This window comes from Salminus brasiliensis, chromosome 19 (assembly GCF_030463535.1).
Source record: "Salminus brasiliensis chromosome 19, fSalBra1.hap2, whole genome shotgun sequence".
Lineage (NCBI taxonomy): Eukaryota > Metazoa > Chordata > Actinopteri > Characiformes > Bryconidae > Salminus > Salminus brasiliensis.
In genome coordinates this window covers 24,247,115-24,273,705 of record NC_132896.1, presented here as the reverse complement: position 1 = coordinate 24,273,705, position 26,591 = coordinate 24,247,115, and the positions used below count along the sequence as shown (strand labels likewise).

The 26,591-nt window shown below is 40.6% G+C and overlaps 1 protein-coding gene across 1 annotated transcript; it reads right to left on the bottom strand.

Annotated features, from left to right (window-relative positions):
* Positions 1-836: 836 nt before the first annotated feature.
* rps6kal (ribosomal protein S6 kinase a, like) lies at positions 837-25,276 on the bottom strand. The gene is made up of 22 exons (XM_072664261.1): positions 25,003-25,276; positions 21,036-21,095; positions 19,778-19,894; positions 19,369-19,450; positions 19,165-19,245; positions 18,757-18,836; positions 15,199-15,305; positions 14,714-14,751; positions 14,400-14,542; positions 12,884-12,954; positions 12,591-12,679; positions 12,408-12,472; positions 10,173-10,275; positions 9,899-10,023; positions 7,345-7,467; positions 6,476-6,565; positions 6,204-6,362; positions 5,733-5,894; positions 5,282-5,358; positions 3,210-3,327; positions 2,764-2,904; positions 837-2,265 (listed from the first exon to the last, which is right to left on the bottom strand). Exons 1-22 carry the CDS (start codon positions 25,066-25,068, stop codon positions 2,137-2,139), a joined length of 2,226 nt encoding a protein of 741 aa, XP_072520362.1. The 5' UTR covers positions 25,069-25,276; the 3' UTR covers positions 837-2,136.
* Between the last annotated feature and the right edge of the window lie 1,315 nt (positions 25,277-26,591).

The following is a 26,591-nucleotide window of genomic DNA, read 5'->3' as shown; positions in this document are numbered from 1 at the left end:
AGTGAACAGCTGAGGGCCACTGCACCTCTTGTGCCTCGAAGGTTGAAGTTAGAGGAGTCCTTTAGGGGTTTATATGTTCTACTGGTTTCAGGTATTACTGCTTAGATCTTATTATCATTCACCACATTCAGTGTCTGTCATACTACCAAGTATTGAACAGAAATGAATGACAAGAAGCTAAACGCAGGGGGTCGGGGATACAGGAAGACAACCACTGGTAATATAAACCTTTGTGAAAATAGAGACTAAAAAAATAAGTGCAAACTCAAAAATTCAGTTGTATTTGGCACTGATGCGCAGCCTGGGGAAACACTGCCATCTAGGGGAAGCAACTAGATCCTGAAACACTGGAGAACTTTTCTGATTATTTCTAGCAGATTAACAATAGCTGGCCCTTAACTGCATGTACTGCATGTTGAGACTTTTCACAATAAGGGTAGTTTCGATCTTGGTTTTTGGTCTTTCATTAAATGATCTCCTGAATCTCCAGGTAAAATCCTTTTGTGTGATTTCACCCTACAGAGATGGAAACACACCATCATTTATCAGTACCTTAGATTAATATTACCTGCTAGCAATTAAGTGTGTAATTATTTGAGGCACGATCCATCCAAGTCCTGAACTGAGTCAAGCCTCCAAAAATAAAGACTACAGACTAAACACAAAGGACCTGAAGTGAATCCCACCCACTACTCCCTACTTGCTTTCTTCTGTTCTCCAGCTTGATCGCTGAAATACGCAGGACTGCTTATTCTCACTTATTGTTTTTGTTAGACTTACATGAGTGAACTATAATAAAAGTAGTAAAATCTTAAAAAAAAAAAACTCGATAAAAATGCATGTCAATAATGATCTTTAATGTCAATATATACAGAACTTGAAAGAAAAATAGAATTTTAAAAATTAAATGAAATAAATACAATATGATACAATTTCCACAATGTCTTTAAAGAGATATTTATGGAAATGATATATATATTTATATATATATATATATATATATATATATATATATATATATATGTATTTCTTTTCAATCCAGCCGCTCTTGGAGCAGAGGGTTCCCTTCCCCAATCCCATGAGTCCTTGGCTCGCAGTCAACACTAACACTGGATCAAAAGAGCGCCCCAACACTATGAAGTCCAGTCCACATTCATTGACCTTTTGTTAGATTTTTTGTTTTTGTTTGTTTTAACCTTTAGCTTATTTTCATCCAAAACAAAAATATTTTAAAGGCGGTCCGAAGCACAAACTAGCAAAAAAAAAAAAAAAATGTTGTAGGGGAAGAGAATCGAGCGAAAGCAACAACCTGCCAGGTCTCAGTGCAAATGTGCTTAAATATATTCGACAAGACAAGAATTGATCAGGTCTGACGAGAGCTGGCAGGTGTGTTTGATGATGAATTCTACACACAAGCTCTCTAAGCTTAAAGAAGCCTCCGCTCGGCGCTCTTGAGCTTCTTGAGGTAAAACGTCAGAGGGGTTCAGACTCTAGGCTCATCCCCTGCCGACGCTGATACGATTCCTTCAGCGGCATGCTAAGTGGCTTAAAACCGGAGTCTTCCACCCGTTCAGTTTCTCCAGGCGGTGAGCCCAGGTGATATATTGTCAAGAGGCAGGAGAAGGGAATTCCTAAAGCGTGGGCAGAGCGGGGGGTGGGGGTGAAGTGGAGAAGGAGAAACATGCTTACTGAACTGGGGAAAGAAGGTGTAACACAGTTTACTTAAAGCAGCTTCAGGTCGGCCAGTCACAGTGAATGAGAATAGGCGCTGGTGCTGTATTTCTTTTTTCTCTCTTAATCAGCGGGAAGAAGGGGCAGAGGGAAAGAAACATAGGAGGAGGACAGGGAAACATAAGACAGAAAAGACAGATTTGGAGAATGCATTCAAAAAAGAAAATGCAGCTGTTTGGATTTGAACTTCAGCCATTTTTTGCGAGGTCTCCCAGTCTCTCAACTCGCTAAACAGCCTCCCTGATGTGAAAGCATGGTGTGTCTTGAGGTCCAATAATGGGGTGTGGCAGCTCAGGGATTTACCAGGGTAAACGATGGGGTAGGTGGGGACAGGAGAAATCTAAATAAATAGACAGGAAGAGGAAGAGTGGATAGGGGACACAGTGAAGTTAACGCTGCTCATTTTCACGACATGTCGGTGGAAGTGAGCTTCTTCATGCTTCTGCGCTGGGCCAAACTGGAAGCTGCCACAGGTTCCAGGACCGGCTGACATGTCTTATGATTCAACGCAGAGTATGTGGCAGCCATTGCTCCCTGTAAGGAATAAGGATCATTAGCCTTCATATAGGATAAATATCATCGACAAGTCTTCATAGCCGGTTTTGATTGAACTATGATGGCATTAAAAAAAAAAAAAACACACAGTAACAAACAATAGCATGAAAAGGTTTGGCCACCCTAGTCAAAATTTCTGTTACTGTGTGTAAGATAAAGTGCGACCCTCGACTGCTTTAGTGTGAACAGTTCAGGGGGGCGGGGGCTGAATCAAATAATCACATGATTAATGATGCATACTTAATAATTACGTAATCAACAGTTTTTGTGTACACTTATTCACGTTTCCTTCCCCTTTACAAGTTCTAACTTTCATTCCCCTTCGTGCAGAGAATGGACTTATCTAGGTAAGTAAAACTTTCACTTCTACAGCAGGATACTGATCCTAAACACACCAAAAAAAAAAAATAACAAAAAAAAAAAATAAATACACTGGTGCCTTTTATGCCCCCTGTGCTGGGGTTTTCTGTAGCTTACCTTGACCAAATGAGGTGCATCATGCCGCGTAAGCTGGAAGTGAGGGAGCTGGTCCCGGCAGGCTATCCAAGAGTGTTTCAGCACCTGCTCGGCAGAATAACGCTGATGAGGGTCCACGTGAAGCATATGAGACAAAAGATCCTGTGGGCGACAGACAAGAGAACGTTCAAAGCTTTGGCATTATTATACAGCGCAGGACGGCCTGGAGTCACAGCTTTAGTTTCAAATTCCCATATTTGAACTGGAATATAGATAACATTGAACTAGCCAACTGAATAATACACTACTGCAAATTACACTAATTACACTACCGAAACTACTCACTTAAATAATGGGATTGAGAGAAAGGCCAGTATTACCAATTTGTAATTAAACAATTAAATCCCCACTTCCAAGCTAATTAAGGACACAAGTATTCATTAGAGGGAAAATAACTCGTGTTCTACCTTTGAGGAGTCGGACACTGTGTCCCAGTTGCCTCCACTGAGCGAGAACTTTCCACTGCCGATACGTAACAAAATCTCTTCAGGGGTATCGTTAGGACCGTTAGCAAAAGGAGTGTACCTACACAGACCCAAACAAGAGATGAGTGAAAACTGACACAAATAACTGAATACCTTTTAGTTTTCTTTGTATTTTAATATTAAGAAACATGTTTTAAAAAAATAGTAAAATAGGTAACACTTTCTTGAATGTTGCATTGTAGATGCTCACAGGACTTTCAACTAAAACTCAACTTAATGTCTCTTAAGTGCAACTGAACTGTAAGCTGAATGAGATCTTTTGCATGTAACCCCACACCTAAACAAAACAATAACCATAACCATACCCTTTTAGGATTAGTTTTAGTGTTAGATTTAAGGTTTAGGTGAAGGTTAAGGTTAGGTGCAGATGTACATTCAATAGACACTAATTAACATTTAAGTTCAGCTGCATTTAATACAGTTGAATGTCAGGTGAACATCTATGAAGCATGTATCATGGACAATCTAAGTAAAGTGATTATCATAAATATATCCTCTCTGAAGATTTTATAACAGCTTTTGGGAGCATAAGTACACAAGATGCATTGTTTTTGAACTATTAAGTACCTAAAATAACGTCTGGATCTCTGAGACCAAAGCCAATGCAATCAATCATTCTCGACTATTCAATGTTTTGATATTTTTCTTTCAAAAATACTCAGCCTTAAAATGTGCTATTTTTAATTGAAGCACTGTATTTAAGGTAAGCATCTAAAAGTGGGCTATCATGCACAAACTGCCTTGCAGAATTAGTAACACCTTCAGCAGAAATCAGAGCTTGCAGTAAAAATCTTTCAGTTCTTGTAGTTGGAAATAGTCCCCACTTTTCTTTGCAGAAAGCCTCTAGTTCAGAGATATTCTTGGTTTGCACTGTATGCACTGTTGGTTCAAGGTTCATTCACAAATTCTCTATGATGTTTAGGTCAGGGAACCATTATGGCCATTCAAAAAGCTTTAGTTTGTGTCTATTCAGGTAGAATTTGGTGTTTCAGAGGTACACATTGAGGACCATTATCTGATTGCAGAAGCCATCCTATTTCTAGCTTCAGCCTTTTAACAGATGGTTTGACCATTGCATCCAGGATTTGTTGGCCTTTTATGTAATCTATTCTTTCCTCCACCTGTGCAATATCGCCAATGCCACTGCATGATAGATTGCTCTTTCCACGAAATGTTTAATTTTTTGTACCTTCGTCAATTGTGACACTCATTCCTAAAACTCATTTGCCTTGTCTAGATGCTCTGCAGGATAATTTAAATGTAATTTTTTTATGGGTTAATTTTTTTTTTTAGGGTTTGTCTTTTTCATGAAGATCATGGTTTTGCAAGCAACGCATTACAGTGGAACAGTGTACTATCCTCTTGGCTCAGTTAAACGGTCATGCATTTTCGTTGCAGTCATATGGTGGTTTCATTGGCCTTAGCAGCACACATGGATTGATTATGTGGTCTTCTGGCTGTCATTTTGACCTCCACAGTTCCCCTGAATTGCCTTTCTTAATAAAAGTCTGCACCCGCAGGTTGAAACGCTTGGTTATCTTCTGACAGCCTTTTCCTGCCTTGTGGATATCTTTTTCCAACAGTTGTGAAGGAGAGCCTGTGTTTGATGAGTGTTAGCTGAATAAAAGTTCCATGGTTTTTCAATTCTTTGACTCTTCAAATCTTGTGCAGACAGTTCCTAATTACAACTGGTGGCATTCTTCAGGCTTGATTTGCTATGACTGTATTAGGATTTGCTTTAGGATTTGTTTTATTAGCTACAGAAGCTACTTACTACTTCTCAAATTTGTCACTCTGCCAAGGGAGCCTAAATGTATCTCTGGAGCAGGACGTTATGCCAGACTGCTTGTTTGTTGTGGCAGCACTAATAGCAAAGAACACTGTGGACAAACATGCTTTTAGTGAGGTGCCCTGGACTAATATTTCAACACTGAATACCACACAAAAAAAAAAAAAACTTGCTGCCCTTATGAAGATGGTTAAGAAACACTCACCCAGCCAGCATAGTATAGAGCAGAACTCCCAGACTCCAGATGTCACAGGCTGCATCATAACCCTGCCGCATCAATACCTTCAACCCCACATACACACAGAGACACAAAATAAAAGTCATACTCACTGCTGTCAAACCCTAATGTAAGAGTAGTTAGCAGCTAACGGTGCATGAACTGGGGCAGGTGATACAACCCACCCCCCATGCCAGCCTCCCCAAAATGGCTGACTCATAACTAAATATCCTTTTAAATATCTAGAACAGCTAAAAATATTAACTGATTGAGATTCATGTCAGTATTATCAGGATAACAGTCATGACAGAACAGGCATCTCCACAAATGTCAATCTTGCCAATAATTAGACAAAAACATATTATAATAGTAATATAATAATGTTATAATAGTAAAGCAGAGTTTGTGTCATGGTCTGTAATATAAGAAAGCCTCTCACCTCAGGGGCCACAAAGTTGGCAGTGTAGCAGGGTGTGAGCAGCAGGCCGTTGTCTCCTCTAAGCTGCTTGGCAAAGCCAAAGTCGCAGATTCGGATCGAATCGGGGTTCCCTGAATCGTCCATGTAGAGAATGTTGCTGGGCTTTAGGTCCCTGTGAACCACCTGTTTATGGAGATGAGGGGTGGTTGCAATGGGAAAAGAAAAACTGATTTTTTCACCCCCAAAACATTTTTCATACTGACTGCAAACCATTATTTATATTGGAAAATGGATAATGGCAAACTGACATTCCTGTCAGCAAGTAGTATCTGTTTAGTAAAAGATCCTCCTAGATGCACTGTCCGTTTAGTACAATAGGCTGCAATAAGTATGCAAGACTTCAATATTTCTGATCAATAGTGATGGCAATAATGGATAATCCAACAATATGCTCTGGTGTGCACTGTACAGAACTCATTGCTGGTATCTTACCCCTTGGCAGTGCAGATAGTCCACTGTTTTGGTGATGGTGTAGAGGACAGCACTGGCCTCTCGTTCTGAGAAGAACTTCTGCCTGAGAATCTTATCCAGCAGCTCCCCTCCTTTCATCAACTCCGTTACTAGATACACAAATCGCCCCTCGTCGTACACCTGACACACACACAGATTCCTGTCACACTAAGCCCAGTCATGCTCTGGTACACACTGCTTGACAGATCTACACAGATAAGGCCTGTGGAGGTGAAGTGGGGACAGAGACTCACATCTTTCAGAGTGATGATATTTGGGTGCTGACCGTACCGCATGAGAATCTCTATCTCTTCTGATGGGTCCCGCTTGCTTTTGTCAATAATCTAAATGAAAAACAATAAAATAATACATAATACAACAAGTTAAAAATAAACTAAATATTATTTTTTGCTTTACATCCATTTTAAAGTACAGTACCAGTCAAAGGTTTGGTCACACCTAGCTGAATGTGTGCTTATGGCCATCCTAATAAATAATTGATCCAAATGCTAGGGTGAACATATTTTTGTTTTTAAAAAAAAAATGACGAGGGGGGTCAAAAGGGCCAAAGTTGTTCATTGAACATCCTGTAGTTGCATGGTTTCAGAGGTATTTCCACCACGCACACGCACACTGCCACGGTTCTACTTAGGCCTATTTGAAACCCCTAGCCACAACATCCTAGATACCTGTGTGTCCCCCCCGTGTCAGCATTTGAATAAAACGTTTTTAAAACAATGATCAGCACATTAACTAAGTACCCAAACTTTTGACTGGCACTGTATTTTTATAGAAAAATGCTTTAGAACATAGAGAACAACATGCACAGCATATTTCATTTTTCTTTCCAGTCTGACAGACCACAGAGAGGGATTTATTTACTTAGTAAGAACCATTATAAAAAATAGAAAACAGAAATTTCTTTTATAAAAGAAAACTATAAATGGACAAAAAATACAACCAAGAACATACTAATGGATAGTATAGGTTTACAGTTTACATATGCATTTTAGCTTTTGTACTTTCCATACAACCAACTTAGCACAAAAAGCCACTGCTAGAATTTTACTGCCCTCTACTGGCGATGACAGACCAAAGCATCATTTTTTACTGTGGCTCTCACCTTGACTGCAAACTCCATGGTTGTGACTCTGTGGATGCAGCGTTTGCATATGGAGTAGGAGCCCACACCAATGTCCTCTTTAAGTTCGTACACATCAGAGAACTGTGCCGCGCCACTGTGCATCTGTAGCCAATAAAAATGTAAATGTGCCTTTACTTGTACAGTACAATACAATTCTTTTCTACACATATTACATTCCTTAGACGACTGAAATGAAGGCACAGGGTCAGAAATGCTATAGTGCCCAACAGTGCCAGCTCAGTGGACCTTGTTATGGAACCCACAACCCTGTGATCAATAACCCAGTGCTCTAACCACTGAGCCATCCATGCCTTTACGATTTTCAGCCAGTCTGGAGTCAAACTTAAAATCTTTTGATCCGTAGTCAGAAGAGTAATCCATTGTGCCACAATAAAAGCTCTTTCAGTTTTGCAACCACTGACTGTCATATACGGGCAAGCTGAAGTCACACACGGTACACCCCCAAAGTATGCACACAAAACCACCCCGCCTCACTCCACTCTAACCCACTTCATTGCACTCAGTCAGGACGCAAGAATTTAGGGACTTTTCCAAGGATCTGTTGGCTCAGGTAGGAGTAATGATGAAGTTAACTAAACAGCCAAACTTAATGAAATATGTGATATGCAAGTTAATATTAAACGTGTAATCCCATCCCATGCTTTTACAGCATCATGCACTGTAAGTTTAATGCAAGCCGTGTAACTGGATATTGGATAACTGGACAGTAAACTGTGTACAATGACTATGATAAAGTAAAATAAAATGTCTAACTATAATACAAAAGGTATATATATTTAAATTGTGTGCAACATAAATCACAACTCTTTACATAACCATTGACTCTTCCTTAGAATCTTAAATTCAATTGTCATGCATAGCATAAAAAGCTGGAGATGCTGTAGATCCATAAATACTGAGAAACAGTTTCTGCTTGATTTACTCCTCAGTATGGACTTTAGAAATCAAAATCCAGTATCAGGCCAGGTGAATGACTTGGACATATCAAGAACATTCCACTCTTTAGACCTGAAAAACCTAACTGCTTTAATGACACTTTGTGTCACTGCCCTGCTACAAACTAAAAGGCCATCTACTCAGTTGAGAAGATCATTAGAATCGAGCAGCTAAGAGATGTTTTTGTACTTAGAATTTATACGGTTGCCTCCATTGTCAGTCACTTTAATTAAGATAAATGAGCCAGTTCCCCTGGCAGCTGCACAGGCTACACCAACATGTTTCACAGATGAAGTGATCTGCTTTGGCCTATGAACAGTTCAGGTTTTTTTGCCCATACATCCAAACATTCTTTTCTTAGTAAATGTATAGCTGTGTCTGAAAAACTGAGCACAATATAACGTGTCAGCTATGTTGTATTGCAGTTTGAATTATGTGCAATAAATCTTTTAGTAATTCCAAAGGGTATGCTCAAACCAGTACAGTATAAACTGTTTGCTGTTTAATGGGTCAGTGTGGTGTTTTAAACTCTCAAAACGCAGAAAACAAAATCCGCAATCAATCAAATGTTGCAATCAATGCAACGAGACAGCTAGCTGGGACACAATGGATGTTTTTATAAATAGTTACCTGTACATATAGTGACCCGTTTTCATTCACTTTCATCTTTTCAGTTCAGAAAGTTTCAGGACGTTCAAAGAACTCCCCCCAAAAAACAACTGCCCTCTCTTTTTCCAAGCAACAGTACCACTTGGATATGATGCTTCACCAAACTATATCAGGCATGCACTCAAATCAACACAGAGGCAAATTCTAAAAGAGAGCCTGTGACTGCAGTAACCCACATAAAAGCAACCCACATACATATATACTTAGAATAGTTACTTATCTTTAGCCTCTTTGTAAGATGGATGATGCCATTGCAAGAACCCGTTCTAAACTGGCATAATATGAAATGCGTTTTTTTATATCTTATCTTTATCTCTTTTATATAAATAGACAAACAAAGTGTTTGACACACAACTTGATCCAATAAAAATAAGAAAGCTGTACATTCATGGGACATTCCTTTAGTCATATATAGACTAGCATCCACCGGTCTAGCCAAGTCACTAAATCTCTGGCTTCTCAATACATTATTTCCGTTCCTTATTCCAGCTAATGCATATATTTATAATTAATAACTCATCACCATAAAACCTGTGCTACAGAAGTTGTCTGCAGATCACCATCATTATGTATAGCATTTGTAAAGCTAAGTCAATGCCAGCTCTTTGAAACAATTAGCCATCAAGCTCCAGCAACAACTAATAATTAACAATTTATTAAAAAACAAAAAAAAACAATAACACATTAAGTCAAAGCATGATCGCAAAACTGGTTTCAGACCAGGACTAAATTTACACCACAGCCCAAACAGACCCACAAGTGACAGTTTCTAAACCTAAAAGGTGGTGGAAAACAGCCCACTGTTTAGCATTCACCCACAATAGAAACGTTGGTGAGAGAGTTAAGGAGGGGAAATTCTATGCGTGTCTGACTGTGTGGTGTGTGCATAGTTAGCAGCAGGTCTTACTTGCACGATGGGGAGAATGTTGACTAGAGGTGAGCTCTTGCTTTCCTCCAGGGAGGCTGGCGCTACAAAGCTGAAGCCTTTGAAGAGCTGGTGTGCATTTGCACTGGGAGGAATGCCTGGAGAGTCTGGTTGGGGGTGTAAATGGGGGGGTACAAATGAGGGCACATTCACAAAATGTCATAACCACAAAGTATCACAAAGTATATAAAATAAAAAAAGATTTTTAGATTTATATCCCTAACAAACATTCAAGATTTAGCATTAGCACCCTTACCCTTTGGGGTTTTGGCTGTGAACTCGGGGTCAAAGCAGAACGTGTCGTCTGGTTTTCCCGCTGCTGGTTTGAATGGAGGCTGAAGTTCTCGTCGGTAGAGTTTCTGTATACATAAGTTTAAGGCAGCCTTTGTTGATTACATTAGGTTCCGTGTACAATTATTTTCTAATTGTGAGTTTTTAAAAAGTTTATTATTAAACACATAATGGGCATATTAAAGCAACATTATGTAAGAATTGGCATTTCTTGCTCTTTGGCACCCCCCTACAGTTGGAAAGTGAGCTTTGAGCAACCCCCAAAGAACACGCTTATCACACACGCACACGAACAACCTGAGAGACAGAATGGTCACTAAAAGTGAAAGAAGCATGTAGAGTAATATTACAGGACACTCAGGTTGCGCCAATGATAAAGACGCTACTCACACTATTACAGGTCAGTGGAGCATAAACATGATACTGAACGCCTCTGTGAAAATGATTGTGTGCACCACCTATTTAACACTTCGCCAGCCAGTCTTAAGACTGATGACTGATCGCTGACTGATGCTCGCTTGCAAGAAAATGTTTGTTGAAAAGTCGCAACACAGCGAAACTATTACTGAATAACAAAGGGTGCTTATAGGTGTGAGGTACATGTGATTTAATGTCCTATAAATCAATAACACATATTTGTATAACCAGCAGTGATGTACATTTCCGTTTAATACTTCAAACACAAGGTGTGATGTCTGTGTATCTGTCCACATGACAGAACATTACAACTTCAAGCAACTGAACACCAGTGGATAAAACATGCAATCTTAGTGGCTTAAGAGCTCAACTTATTCACAAGCTCACTAATATTTCCAGATTTTTTTTTTAGCAATTCTCTCATTTTCCAGTAGTGCCTATGAATGGAAAAACAGTCTCTAAATATCCAGGTTTCTAGAATTTCCAGGACACATGGGGACCCTGATCCAAAATACTTTAATTGGAAAACAAAGAATGTGAAATTTAAGCCCATACTGCGTGGCTGTGAGAGAATGTGTGCCATTCTCTCTCTGACTGGCTATCTAAAGGTCAGCACTCACAGGTACAGTGGGCAGTCTGGTATGAGACTATATTGTGTTTTTTTTTTCCCCTCAGTTAGCGTGCTGGGTGGCAAAAGCTGAACTGGCTTAGTGGGTGGTGGGGCCTTTCTACACCTGTTCAGACTGAGCTAGAGGTGGACAGGCCGAGTCACAGATGACCAGCTGTACCGAAGAGGTGGCACAAAGACAGATTAACCATCTCCTCTCCCCAGGAACGCCCTTCCCTCCACTTCACGGTCAATCAAGTACCGCTGGCTCCTAAACGCTCCTTGCTGCGTCCATTAGCGCATACACAGCCAGAGCTGGCCCGCTGCCTGGCCTTCTGCCACGTACATACAGAGACACACACGGAGTGCAAGAAGGATAATGATCTGGACTAGCTAGTGGAGGCTTCAGTTACTGTATGTTGCAGTCACCTTTAAGGTTTAAAGGTTTCAGAACCTTTGGCTTGAGCTAGACAGTGACCCGCAAATTTTATTTTGCCTAGGGAGCTCCATCCAATTAAGAGCACAAAAAAGTTTGTGTATTAACACTGTTTACATAGCTCAAATGCTAAAACGTTCATTATGCATTAGAGACCAATTAAGACTTGACCATTACCAACATCAATTACATTTTGGCGAGTTTAAATATTTTGGTGGGCAACAATATTCATCTGTCAGAGGAAAGTAACATTTTAGTAAGCAACAGTTTGGTGACAAAATATCAAGAATGTTACTAGACATATTGACAACCCTAACTACACTGTATGCTAAGCTCAAGAACTCCTTTATACATTGCAACCTAAATAATACAAAATAGAATCTCCACAATCAAAACCCTTGAGAGGTCACAGATTATATTAAAACAACAACAAAGTTTACAACAATGCATAAAACATTTCAAAACAACTCTAGTTTCTCAGAATGGTGGGAAGCTTGTAATCTGATTTTGTGAAATATCACCGCCTCACATCACAGTGTACGGTGGAGAACATGGCCATATGAGAACTGCTTTTTTTTTTTTACTAACAACTTTAGAGACTGTAAACCTACTTGTAGGAGTTATACTCTTAGGCATATGTGTGCGGAAATCATAAACGCCCAGCATTCCCAAAGCAAAGCAAATTAAGGTATGAACATAAAGGCTGTGTGTTAGCTGTGACTCAAGCAGCTGCTACTCACATTCCAGTCTATTGTGGAGAAGAAGGCATGCCGTTTGATCTCCTCTACTCCATCTGGACCTGCTCCTGGAGAGAACAGCAATCAGGGCAGAATAAAAAGAAATGAAACAGGTTAAACATATCAAAAGATAATACTGGTCTTGGGTTTAAACTTATAATGTTGAGATGATGACCCAAGACTTACCTAAACGATTTGCTGGATTTCTTTTAAAGAGCATTCGTAAAAGACTTTGTGCTTCCAGGCTTAAAAACTGTGGCATTCCCAACTTAGCTCTGATTTAAGTAAGACACAAACATGTATACAAAATATATATGAATAATAATAAAGAAAAACGAGCATGTTAGTAAGTAGTAGTTAGAAATAATTACTAGCAACTGCCGATTTGATGCAATGTGAAATACAAAAAGCTTTAAAAAAATTAATCAATAATAGTGGGTACTATAACATATTTATTTTAAAGTAAGAAACCCACTCACTTGAGAATCATGTTCATAGTCTCATTCCGGTCTTTTCCTTGAAATGGTAGTGTCCCTGTCAGCATTTCAAACTAGAGAGATTGGGGGGAAAAAACAAAAAAACAAAAAAACATTGTGGAATTCGATTTTGAGGAGCTTTATAGTACATCAGGCTGAGATGTTTAAATCTTCTAGACCTTCTCTAGACTAACTAGCATAATAAACACAACAAACTAAGGCATTAGGGAAAATCCTTTTAACAGGACATGATGGTAGGAGTAATCTGGAATTGGGGCGTAGCAGGCTTAAGCGCAGCCTCCACAAAGCAGGGTTAGTTGTACCACAATGCTATACCTAACCTTCTCAAATAAACAATAAGAGAAGTTCATACTCCCCCACATGAATGCACAGTAGTTCATTGCTTTCAAGATTTTATGCACAGAATCTACTTTGTGGTCAAAAATAAACAGACACAGCTTTGTTTAACTAGTAGTATTTTTGATGCATGTTTCGGTTTAACAAAGTTAGAAGGTTCGTCTGGTTCAAACTACATTGTTAATCATTTAGAACTGTATTGAATTGACTTTGTTCACATAATTTTACCTAACTTTTTAAGTCCAGGGTACACTACATGACTGAGCCGTAGCAGATTATTGAAAGACTGGACTGCACACTTCCTAGCTGAGTTTTGCTGATTTTTATGGCGAGGAAAATGTTCATTGCACACTAAACAACTAGGGATTATACACTACACCACTTCAACCTGTTGCTGAACCGAAACAAACACTTGCTTCGCTTTACCTAGAAGAAGCAGATTCGCACCACCATTTGCGCTCACCCAAAACTAAAGAATGATGGAAAACACCTTTGGGTGAGGTTGTGGGTGGAAAGAAAGTAAGTAGCACGGCACATATTGGAGGATACCCTACATATGAGGCAGATGTTGGCTTCTTAAAGAAATTTAAGTTCCACTTGTTGCGGTGTCAGACTAGTGCCAAAATGTGGCTGCTGAAATACTGAAAAATGATTAACTGTCCAATAACTGCCTGAATTTTCATGCAGTTTCAGTTTTCATTGACTACTGACGGGACCTGAGGCTGATCGATATACACTACAGGAATAAGCTCAGAGATGGGTCGAAAAAATGTGTGTGATATGATCAGACAAATCATCGGTGCCACTTACTCACTACTCAATTCTTTCACCAACTGTCGACTTAGACAGTAAACCTGCAGATTGGAGCCAGCCTGCACAGACTGCCAGACTGAGAAATGGGGGAAAAATTAAAATATCACGTAGTGTAAGCCCCACTTTAGCAACTGGCACAACTTGTCCCTAAAGCGGTTAAAATTAACCCCATCTATGAGGAAACCTGCAATTTGTGCACTCCTGTTGCTTTCAGCTGAACTGCTTACAGAGAGTGTGTGCTAGAAACAAAGTTAACTTTTATTTGCAAAGTCCCACTCCGCCCCATTCTGCCCAAACACACAGTAATCTTGAAGTAAAGGGTCTTTGAGAGCATGTGTGTGTCTCCTACCATTAGAACGCCAAGAGACCACCAGTCAGCACTCTGTGTGTGTCCTCTCCTGTTGACCACCTCAGGGGCCATATACTCCACAGTGCCACAAAATGAGTAAGCTTTTCTATCCTGGTCTACTGATTCTTTACTGAGCCCAAAGTCTGCAACAGGAGCATCAAATGTATTAGTGCTTCAAGTGTACACACAATTTCACAACAGTGGGCATACTCAACCATGCAACATGTCATCTACAAATTTAGAAACTCTGAATGTGTATGCATTTAATGCATGCATGTATGTATGCAAATAATACCAGGGAAAACAATGCATACCTGTTAACTTGATATGTCCAGCTTCATCAAGCAAAATGCTGAAAATTAAAATCAGATTCTCCAATACAGGTACACAAATACAAGGATGCAATGAAAAACAAAAAAACACACAAATAAAAAAACAAAATCAGACAAATTTCAAGAGAGAGTCACAATAAACTGTGTGACTGAGCCTTAATATATAATATGAATGGTCTGAAACTTATTTAAAAGATTCTTAAATGTATACAAAACATTCAAATTAAGCACTCTAATGACACTAACTAGTCCTCATGTACAGCATAAAGTATCCTTCAGGTTCTCTTACAAGTCAAAGTGATCACTCTGTTACAGATAAACAAAGGAGCAAGCCTGGTGCTGCTGTTAGTTGCTACTCAAAGGATCTAAAGTTGTGCTCCTTGCAAGAAAGCCAAAAGCCTACATGATAGACAGACAGAAAAATAGATAGACAGAAAGACAGATAGATGAGGAAGGGGATACTTTACTTTTCAGGCTTCAGGTCTCTGTAAACAATGCCTAGGTTGTGAAGGTGATCCAATGCAAGGGCCAGCTCTGCAAGGTAGAATTTCACATCCTCCTCTGTAAACATAACCTAGTAAGAACTGGACAGATTTACTCTCTGAACTTTGCACAAAACGAAGAGAAAAAATCAAAAAGTCAACAACAGCATCTATAGTCACACAAACAAAAGAAAATAAGTTATTGTTACACAGATAATACACAATAAACCACAACAACAACAAAGCTCCAAACAGAGATATTAAACACACTCATCACACACACACACACACACACACACACACACACACACACACACACACACACACACACACACACCATAAAAAATAGGGCTGTCCTGATCCGATCCAAAGAATAGATTGGGTATCGGTCATTTAAATTCCGATCTAGTTCCAAACGAGCACCATCTACTGTCCTCAAGGCACTGTTAATGGATATAACTCCCAGTCGGTAGCATTAAGGCCATTCTCAGAAGGTAAAGAAAAGAGTCAGTGTGCAGTGTGGAAGTATTTCACAGTGGAACATAAAACATAAAGTAATATCTGAACGACATAAAAACTATTACTGAAATGCTCAGTGTTTTACCAACAGAAGAACAACATGCCTTTCTAATGGCTAATGCTAATACACCCAAGCTATAGAAACCTCAATCATAAAACATTCACCCACTATAAACAAGTTATTTCACAGTAGTCGACAAACAACAACAGATATGAATCCTGAGTGTGTATCACTATATACACACAAAGTGATTAGACGGTTTTAAAGGAGCTGATTGGTCAGAAGGTGAGTAATAAAATAAGAAATATCACTATAAAATAACAATTTATGCCTAACTAAATCATGCAAAATAACTGGATCAAGACATTCCTAATAAAACATGAAAAGGTTCTAAATTAAATGATTGTTGCAATGCCTGTACTGCAATGTAATTCTTGAGTTTAGCTACAATAGAGATCATCTACCATCATGTGCTCCATTATGTGAAATCATATTGAAGTGACAAAAAGTGTCACAGAGAATAACTGTCTGGGATATTAGGTCCAAGTTTAATATATATAAAACTAATTCAGTTTTGGTTGAAATAACAAAACAAATAAAACATGAGCAGAAACATGTAATTTTATTAAACACAGCAAATCAAACTCCATTCCTCAACCCCCTATACGAGTGCTAATTTCATTTAAGACATTCAAAAGCAGAGACCAGATCATTGTGACTTTGCATAATACTCTATAATAACAAACAGAAACAGTTTGCTAGCTTGAAGATACTTATTACGGAGGTAAAAGAGTGATAAACTTGACAATGCTTTATACAAAGTGAGGAAATCGCTACAGTGGTCAACGAGATGTCCATAAACATGACAATGGCATGATTCTTGAGCCACCAACTAAAGGGTGCTATCCATGGTGCTGAGGTGATAAAGAACCCTAACATGCTCTTTAAAATATTCTTACAACCAGACAAGATGATAAGGCTGCAAAAATCTTTATTAATAACTCTTGGCAGAAAATGCATGCACAGATATCGAGCAACATTGCCTATTTTTAACCCTTTAACCTCGTGCCTATTTTGGATATATTGAGGGCATGTGGTCAATAACAATTTCAGTTTAATAGCATGAGTCAATTACACAGGCACTATGTTTTTTTTCCACTATGTTTGTTTCCACCAGGAGACTCAAAGCTACTCGAATGTGTCAATATTTGGGATAGAAAAGCTAAGATATGTTTAATATATGTATTATTTCAGCTATTTGTTCTTACTTACAAAAAAATAATAATTACTAAGCACAATTATGCATATTTGTTCTTACATGGACACATCTTTAAAACAGCTATTGGCTCATATATTTTCAAGACTTTAGACTACAATAGCAGCTATCTGCAAAAACAAGAATTGGATCTTGTATTTTTGAATCTACGCACATGGCTAAAACTGATAGTCACAGCAAAGCAGGTCTTTAAAACTGTGTTTACTTAAGACAGCAATGTCTAATAATGTCTAATAATGTAGACAGCAGTTTATGAACACTATAACAAAATGCAAAGAGTACTGCTAAGTAATGAAGTAAATGCGGTTCATTTAGGACACAGTTTATTTACAATGAGTGATTTCTTCTTCTTTCTCCGTCACCTCCTTTTTCCTGTCACTGTGAATCATCTCTGAGCATCTGAACTGACCAATGCATTTGTGCCCTGGTGCACGTGCATCATTTTCACACTGTAATTTGAGCTTTAAAAGATTCAAGGTTCACCAGGGGCTTAGATTTTGGTAATAACCAATTGTTATTAGACAAGAAAACAACCAATATATTTGATAAGACTAACATCAGTAGTAGTGAAAATAAGACCTATTTCTAGATACAAATTTATGAACCCTTTTTCTTCAGCTTTTTCATGAACCGGCAGCAGCGATAACAACACATTTACTCAAAGAAGTGAAACAGGACCAGCTGAAAGTGAACACCACCGATTGTGCGCATGGAGAAAAGAAAATATGAAAGACAATACAAGGAAAAATGGAATGTTTTAAAGGTGCCGCAGAATGGAAAACTGTATTTACCTTAGCGTTAATTAACAATGATAGTTCAGTTAATGAAAGCGACATACTGTAAACATCAAACACTGTTGTTTCTTCATTAAAAAGAAAGTCTGGCATAACCAAAACAGGGCTGTAAAACGTGGCCAATTCAAACTGTCACGCAACAGTCTTGACTTGTTATATATACACATCTTAATTTTAACTTAAATTTACATGAATCCAGCCCACTAGCAAAGGCGAGAAGGGAGAATAGGGTGTTGCTACAGCAGCACATCATTGCCAGACTCTTACAGAACAGAAAGTGGCATGCAAGAAAGCCAAACACAGAGGTGCAAAGCAGGTGCTGGGCGGGCGCTAGGCTAAAAGCTAACACGACCATGGTCTCCTCAGCTAGCTAACCGCCAACTAGTAGGTAAAACAAAATTGCAACATTCTTGTTACAGTAATAAATACAAAGCTAAGCTATGCGGCTTTTGTAAGCCCTCACTGGTCAAGCAAACAAGCAGGGCTCCTGGATACTGGATACACCCCACAGTAAGGTCACCACTATTTCTGAAAAGGGTAAGTTCTGTTGGTGATCAGAACATGTGTCCCACGTTAATGCACAGAAGCACTGTTGAGTTATGAAGCATACAAACAGGATCTACGGATTAAGTGTCCATTGAGTTAGTAATCCCTCCCCTCTTGACTTGGCCTCTTATTTGATTATTCAAAAAGAATCAGACCTGTAGCTGATCAACTTGAATTATTAATACAATAAAAGGCTTCAGCCCACAGCTGATTGTGGTCTGGATAATACGCCTTACAGCAGGAAATTATTTAAATTTCTATCTCAGATGCATAGCCACAATGATCGAGCATATGCACAGACCTTGGAGGAAAAGAGCTTGATAGCCTAAATCACTGGCATTTACCAGGGAGCACAACTGGTAAGGAATGCTATTAAAGGCTGGAGCGGAAGAAAAGACGATGCTTACCTCTTTGGATAAGCGAGTAAATACATCTCCACCCCTGAGAAAATCCAAAATTAAATAGAGCTTCCCTTCTGTTTGAAAGGCTGTGAGAGAAAGACAAAAACACTGTATAAGACACATGCGCACAACACCTATTCATATTCCATCAGTCACTCCTGCCATATGGTGAAGCACTAAATTATACACATGTGAAGCCACGCACAGGATGCGACTTGGCAAGCAAACATGCCGCTTCCAGCAAACAAAGTGGCGACCTTAAACAAATGACAGGAACGGATTGAACAGAACAAGCAGAGCCATGTAGAATATGAAACAATCCTAGCTCAACACGAGAGCCTTCATGAAGTTTGAGGCAGAATGGAGCTGGAAAAAGACGAAAGACAGACAGACAGAGAGCCATGTTAATCTTACCATAGTGCAACTTTACAATGAAGGGATGATTCACTTCCACTAGAATATCCCGCTCCATCTTTGTGCGAACCCTGTCCCTCACTGCCAACAGGAGACAAAATGAGGCTCATCAACCCCAGGTTTGTTCCAAAGGTCATCTAGAAAACATTTATCATTGAAGAGTCTCATCAAAGCTCAGTTTGTGAGGCTCGGCTGATGACTCACCTTTTAAAGACGCCTTTTTGAGGACTTTCATTGCATATAGCTGACCAGCATCCGGGCCCATTATCTTCCGCACCAAGAACACCTGAGACCAAGAAAATTGGGCTGATTATATGAATGGCCTCTGAAAGCAGCAACTGTATGGCATGAATACTGGACATGCTATTTGTGTCCTAAATAGAGAAACCCTTTCAGCATCTGTTCTAGCTTATTACCTGACACTATTTGAAGCAAACTGAAACAAATGTTTTTGAGGAGGTAAAATGATCGATTGCGCAGGTCCACGGACCTCCAGGCCTTAAGTCGTGGAGCCAAACGTTAGACTAAACATGTGGTCATCAGTCAATCAAATCAATTCTTCAGTTGAACTAAATATTTTAGTTTATTTTACAAGTTTCAAACAAGGGCTCACCTTTCCGAACGAGCCTTGGCCCAGGACCTTGAGCAGCTCGAACTGAGAAGGGTCGGCCTTCTCGCAGCCCTCCTTCACATGGTGAGTGATAGGGATCTCCTTATAGGACCCTTCATCCTGTAGGGACAAACCAGTTTTAGAACAGTTCATACATAAATGCTAATGCATCTAATAAACAACATTAGCTGGCACTGGTTAACTAGCGTTACACAAATGAGATCACACTAGGTGTCCACATTCGATTGATGATAAATAGTTTCTTTCAAGTGGCATGCATTTCACACTCTAGCCACAAATGCATATTTCACACCACACAAAGTGGTTTAACGTTTAACGATTGCTCATGAAAACAGTCATCTCTGCACCTCCAAATGTGTCATTCTTCATCTGAAAATGACATTCTGTCCTCCCCCCCATTAATACAAAGGCTGAGGACTTTGGACAAGCAATGTGCAAGTCTGAATATAGATGTTAGGCAAACTAACCCCCTGGAGGAAAGAGTGTGAATCAGTATTCCCTGCTGGCTGAATCCATTATAGCAGCCAACTTAATGGCATGCCTTGCGGAGAAGTGTGCCACAGTAATTAATTGGCTCCTCCGAGTCAGAGAGCTTGTGGGCGAGGAAGCGAGGCAGGATGGGCCTCTCGGCGGACTTGACACAACCTGAGAGACTGAGATAAGTCCAGGCCGTCGGGGCGTAAGTGCGGACAAAAGTGCCTTTCACATCAGAGCGGCGAGGGGAGAAAAACAAAAATCCTGCCTGCATTATTAATAGGAGAGGGATTGTGCTGGCGAGGCCGGCCGCCACCAAGAACGGGGCAGAATCAGCACTGAAGAGAAGGCCTTTGCTTCCAAGAGCCACTAATCAGCTTAACTGGATTGAGATCTGACCAACTGCTATTCCGCACAGTATTACACTGACACACAGATAAAACTTCTCTGAAGGGAGCTGGAGACATATGTATAGCATTTTTGCTATGAGGTACCATGGAGTAAGCTGCTTCACAATCTTGTATGAGGTTTAGATACAGCACAGAACACCCCCATCAACTTATAACAGAGTGAAATCGGTTGTGTGACAACCGCAAACCTTATTTGCTGGGGATGCACCGACCAGCGAAAGGTTTAGTGCTAACACCCAAACATGGAAGTGACGTTACTGAAAGACTGCCTACACTACTACACAACATGTCCATGATGACATCAAGTGAAAGATACCCTGCACCCCAAGCTTGCATACGTGCACAATTTTACTCACACAGTGTGTGAAGGACTCTCCTTCTTCCATCGGCTCGTCCGTGATCTGATGCCCATTGACCTAAAAAAAAAAAGGCAAATCACAAGTTTAGCAGTAAAACCACTGCTACATCAGAACTCTGACACACTGTTTCGCACAAAATGCGCCAACCTGTGCACATAACTGACACTTCCTGTCAAAGGAAGAGGACCACATATCTAAAACCACAGCCCTCCTCTTGTGTGTTGCTTCAGCATGTACATGCATTTATAAAGGCTAATGCAATTCATATGCATGAAATAACAATTGTTTGTAGTATCAGATACACAGAGCAAAAAAAAAATATTGGACAGGTTTTCCCAAAAGCATGTTAAAGTAAAGACAACCTTAATGGGTACAGAGAATATTTGTTGTGCTGCTTGCTTGACCATTTAAGAATCGTCTTTGTGCTAAAATGCTTTCAGTAAGACCCAGCCCTGTTTGGTCAGGCACAAAACTAATTGCGTCAAATGCGACCATGGGAGTTCCCCCTGCCGAGCTGGTCTCCCTGGTATCGTGGATGCTGTTCCATTGGCTGAAGGTCTGAAATAAAATAAAGGTCAAAAATAAGCTGGTGATCCACAGAGAGTGAAGCCAAACTGAATATAGATCGGCAGGGTGGACCACCAAAGTCACAACTGCAACAATTTTCTTATTGTCAAGGTAAAGTTTCAAAAACATAGATGTCCTATTTCAAAGCAAAACCTAATTCACTTTGTGTGAGAACTGGGTTTGTGTTACTTTTGCCATGCACTGCATTTTTTTTAAAGGTAAAATCAATGCTGCCCCCCCCCACACACCACCGTATCGAAAGTGAATCTTATCAAGGTGCAAAAACCGCAACACACAACACATCAGGAAATGTGCGTATCATTACACATCAGTAAATTGAACGCGTCATTGCAAAGGTCAACGAGAGAGCAAAATCAGACAGGAACTCGTTTGCGTTTATGCATAAGGTACAGGAGTGAAGCACTACTCCAAGTCCCCAGCTCTGCGAGTGTGTCATGCTGAATCGATGTGTAGGAGTGGAGTTGCAAGCCGCAGCTCTCTGCTCCTCCACAGCCTCCGCGTGGGAGAAAGTGAGGAAGGCACACACCCCCGCTTCTCCGCCTCTGACCGTAGTGATGCGCTTGTTCGGAAGGAGGCGCTGACGTCAGCGCCCGTCGAGGTTAGAGGGGGCGAGGGGCGGCGTATGGTGTCCCGCGCTTCCGCCGCCTTCTCTAGGCTGTGAGTGTGCACCGCGGCCGAGAGTGGCACGTCACAAACCGCCTCCACCAACAACAGCTCCGTGGCAGAAATGAATAAATAAAAAAAATGAGGTAAACAGAAACAAGGAGAAACATATTTGAGTGCAAACCAAATGTGTTGCTGCTCAAAAGAAAAGGGTACATAAAAAAAATAAATCTGCTTTAAAAAGGACAGGTAGAATGTGTTATTCTCCTTCCCTGTGAGGCTTTAAAGCTGTCTAGAGGGAGCCAATAAACCCGTGCAGGTTAAGCTGCCTACGCTAGTCACTTCCGATCACATCTTCTCAATGTTTATGTTTACCTGTGTGCCAGGAACAAAACAGCGATTAGTGACTTTTGACAGGAACATTCGTCTTTACGAAACACGCGGGCCAGCTCAGGCTTTCAGCAGAACACAAACCTACATGTGCAAGCTTGTGATTTGGCTAATATTACGCTGCTCAATTCTACAATATTTAGGAACAACTCAGGGCTCATGATCACATTTTGAAAAGAAAAATGCCTTTAGGTCAAAGTTGCAGAGATCGCTCTTGTTTTGATATAGAAAAGACAGAGCAGCCTTCTGCATCCCTGTTTCAAGCCATTAACAGCCCAGCACTGTAAGTCAATCTAATGCATTCTGCCCAATCCCTCAAGAGGATAACTCATACCATTTATCATGATCACTGAATGGAAATGCAGCATGTTTCTGAAGACGGTCTCTGGAAAACCTAAATAAATAAATAAATTATATATATATAATATAAGTGTCTGTCTTTCTCTCTCTCTCTTACAGACCTGAAGACATCTGCCTCAAATACACATGCATTTTGACACTTTGCTGCGTGTTACATGGGTCTAGTGTCATGCAGCCCAGGGCTGTTTTCAAAAGGTATCTCAGAGAAAGAGTGCTGCTTTTGTCTCGTCTGCTATTTACAGTCAAATTAACCTCCACACTCTCCACATTCGAAGCTGCCTCAAAAAAACAACCCATGCCCTTCATCCTAGGTCACTATTAAGATAACTTCGAAGGTCTGACAAGGAGCGAACCCATCTGAAAATTCTGTTATTATCCACATGTTTTAATGTACGTTATGTGTCGCAGATGATGATGCTGTTGGTCAGCGCTTCTTCAAGTACTGAAATACTTGAAAAGTGTATCGTGGCATAATTCATCCTAACGATAATGTATCTACATACTGCCCACCTGTAGTGGCTGTAGGGCTGGCATCACATATTTGGAGTATTATTATACAGGATTACAAATGCAGAAACGCCACATCACCTAACCATACCGCTCTTTAGAATAGGCCTATAAAAAAAATAAGTCAACAACTGCTGATCTGAATAATCAGTCAAATGTAACCGTATTTTTAAAGAAAATAATCAGAACTATGTACCCATCTCGATCCTATCATTTATCCTTAGGTTCATATTTTCTTCATTAGTGAGCATCCCGTCTTCAGAGCTGACCCAAAGGGGACCGATCAGGTTATATAGTGCTTGTGTCAAGGTATTTAGCCTGCTGAAGTGCTGCTGCTGAGCAGATATACAGTGACTGATAACTGTTCCTGTGATCGTGGCTTGCTTTATTTATTTATTTATTTATTTATTTTTTAAAGCCTCCAAACAGTCAGCACGATATCGGATGATAACGATAGTCCCACGCAGTTCATGTCAACACATTTCGATGTCTTAACAAATATGATCGCTTAAGTGAGGGATCGCTTAAGAGTGCTCAAAGCGACAGTGGGTCCGTATCTTCCTGCAGATTAACAACCTCGTGTGCGTTGATCAGGACGCCTGACACAGACAAAGCGACGAAACGTGAGGTTGGTCCTTCAAGAATGCAGCCTGGCTTTCCTCCAGTGTGAACAGAACAGGAACCCTACTGGTTTCAGTCGCAGTACCAAGCCAGCTTTCCCAGCTAACGGATCAAATGAACGGCAGATCACTGCATGATGAAAATATCAGTGTTTACAGTGTTCAGACGACATTGGGGTGGCGAAGGGACGAACGTAAGGCGAATGACTTGACAGCAATGCTAGGCTAGGTGACTGAGAGGACCGGAGGACTCTGAGATTAAGAAGCAGATGCGAACTTGGTGTGAAAACAACGCTGGAGCAGAACTCACTCTCCAGTGAAAGTGCTCTAAGGGGATTCGCAGTTTTCCTCCGTCAGAGGACGGAGTTGGCTACAGCCGAGCATTCGTATGGAAATGCCATATGGAAAAGCAGGACGGCTAACGTTAGCTAGCTAGCTTGCCAGTTCACTACCAATCCGACCAGATGAGGAGGTATTAAACCTTCATCTTCCAGTCGCTAAAATGCAGCTTATAAAGAGCTGCTCGTTTCTAGATAGCTACATTTCCTGCAGAAAGACTAAGCTTTAAAAACCAGCCGAAGCCCTAACGCACATCCGCACTGATGCAGCCGGTCACTGGGAACCGAAGCGCACTCCAGAAACGAGGTAAAACTTTCTGACAGGCGGATTCAGTAAGACGAGAGATAGGAAACCCCTTTTAGCTAACGTTAGCTGTTTTGCTAACTGCTAACCGCTTACGGACTAGCCTAGCTAGCCTGAGCATTTCCACGCTAGCCAGCCAAGAGCTCGACAGCCGGTCTACAAAGGAGCCGACCGCGGGGCTCTGTTTAGCTTGTTTTTTAGAGTTTCCAGAGCGCTTTATCAACGAAAAGCATTCAGCAGCGCACTTAACGTACCTCACTACTAACGCCATGCACCTCCATTTTGTGCCAGGAATCCTGTGGCTGGGCAAAAGGCATCATCCCTACGGTAAAACTAGAGCTGTGTGTGGCGAGGCATTCCTTCGTCTCAGAAGCTCAGCTGCCCCTCTTGGACGATCAGTCGTGAGTCAGGATGAATAAGACTGGCGCCTGTGTGCAGGGCAGCCGGAGGGTCGCTTGCGGAGGGTCTGCTCGGCTGGACCATACGCGAACCGGACGCCTCTTACTTTCCCATTGACACGAATATGGCCGCCTCCGTGCTACCCACAGCAACGGAGCTGTGCGCTGACGTAGCGTTGACGCAATTCAGTTTAGGATTTCCCCATCCCATCAAGAGCTGCACGCAGAGACACGCAGAGAGACAAAGAAATCGTGTGAAATATGTATTTTTATGGATGTATATATTGTTTTCCAGTTTATATGATTTTATTTGTATTATTGCATGTCCAGATATCGACACGTTCCACCTCCAGAGTTTCGGGTCTGCTTGTGCAAATTTCCCGTATAAATGAATGGACTGCAGTAGTTTGTAAACCCTTCTTTATGTCACGATTTTACAAATACACTAGTAATACCCAACCAACCTATCATAAACCCCGCTAGCAACCATCAAACCACACCTTAGCAATACCCTAGCAACCACATGACATTCCTGAAAGTACTGTAGCAATCATTATAGCAACCATCAAGAAAAACCTTAGCAACCACTAGGCATATAAATGCAACTGCATAGTAATAATCTAGCAAACACCAGGAATACCATAGTGACCAGTTAGCAAACAAACAAACCAGATGTTATTTAAGCTGCACAACCATTCATTCAAAAATGTAAGGTTATTGATACTATAAACATATTTAATGCATTAGTTCTCTAGACACTTGACCTCCAAGGAGGAAAGCTGACCAGAACATTTCAAAATCTATCCAGTCCGTCAGCTTACATCCTCTGTCCTGGTGGAATTAAGGAGCTTATGGCTCATCCCCTCTATCCTGACCCACACACAGAGGATAAGTCCCACCCAGGGGGTTGCATAGCCTATGTGTAAAGAACACAAAGGTCATGCTAGCGAAATTTCATTTGGAGGCTTTTTTTCCCCAGCCATGTCTGATATACCGTCTTAACCTTCCCACTCTCTGATGCAGCCAACGGTTCTCTGACTGTGATAAACAGCAGACTTCCTTCTCTTAAAAATGAATTTCAAGCAAGCTGATGCGCTACATAGACAAATAGTGATTCCATATTGCAATGTTCACAAGGGCACCTTCAAAGGCAGGGTAAAGCTTTGAGCTGCTCAGCGAGGGCATGGTCATTTTTCATTTCTAGGATCACAACAAATAGTGGGGAAATTTGACCTGAGATAAGCATCATGGACCGTGAAGATGGATCGTGTTGGTAGCAAGAGAACTGGTTTAAGGTAGTATGAGCTTAACCCAGAGTGGCAGCTTAGTGCCATAGCTAGCTCACAAAGCAACAAATCCAGCTTTAAGATGGGGTTCAATCTCACTGATTATGGCCATTTATCAAAGGCATGGTGCAACAGACAAGTCTGACTTCTGACATGAAA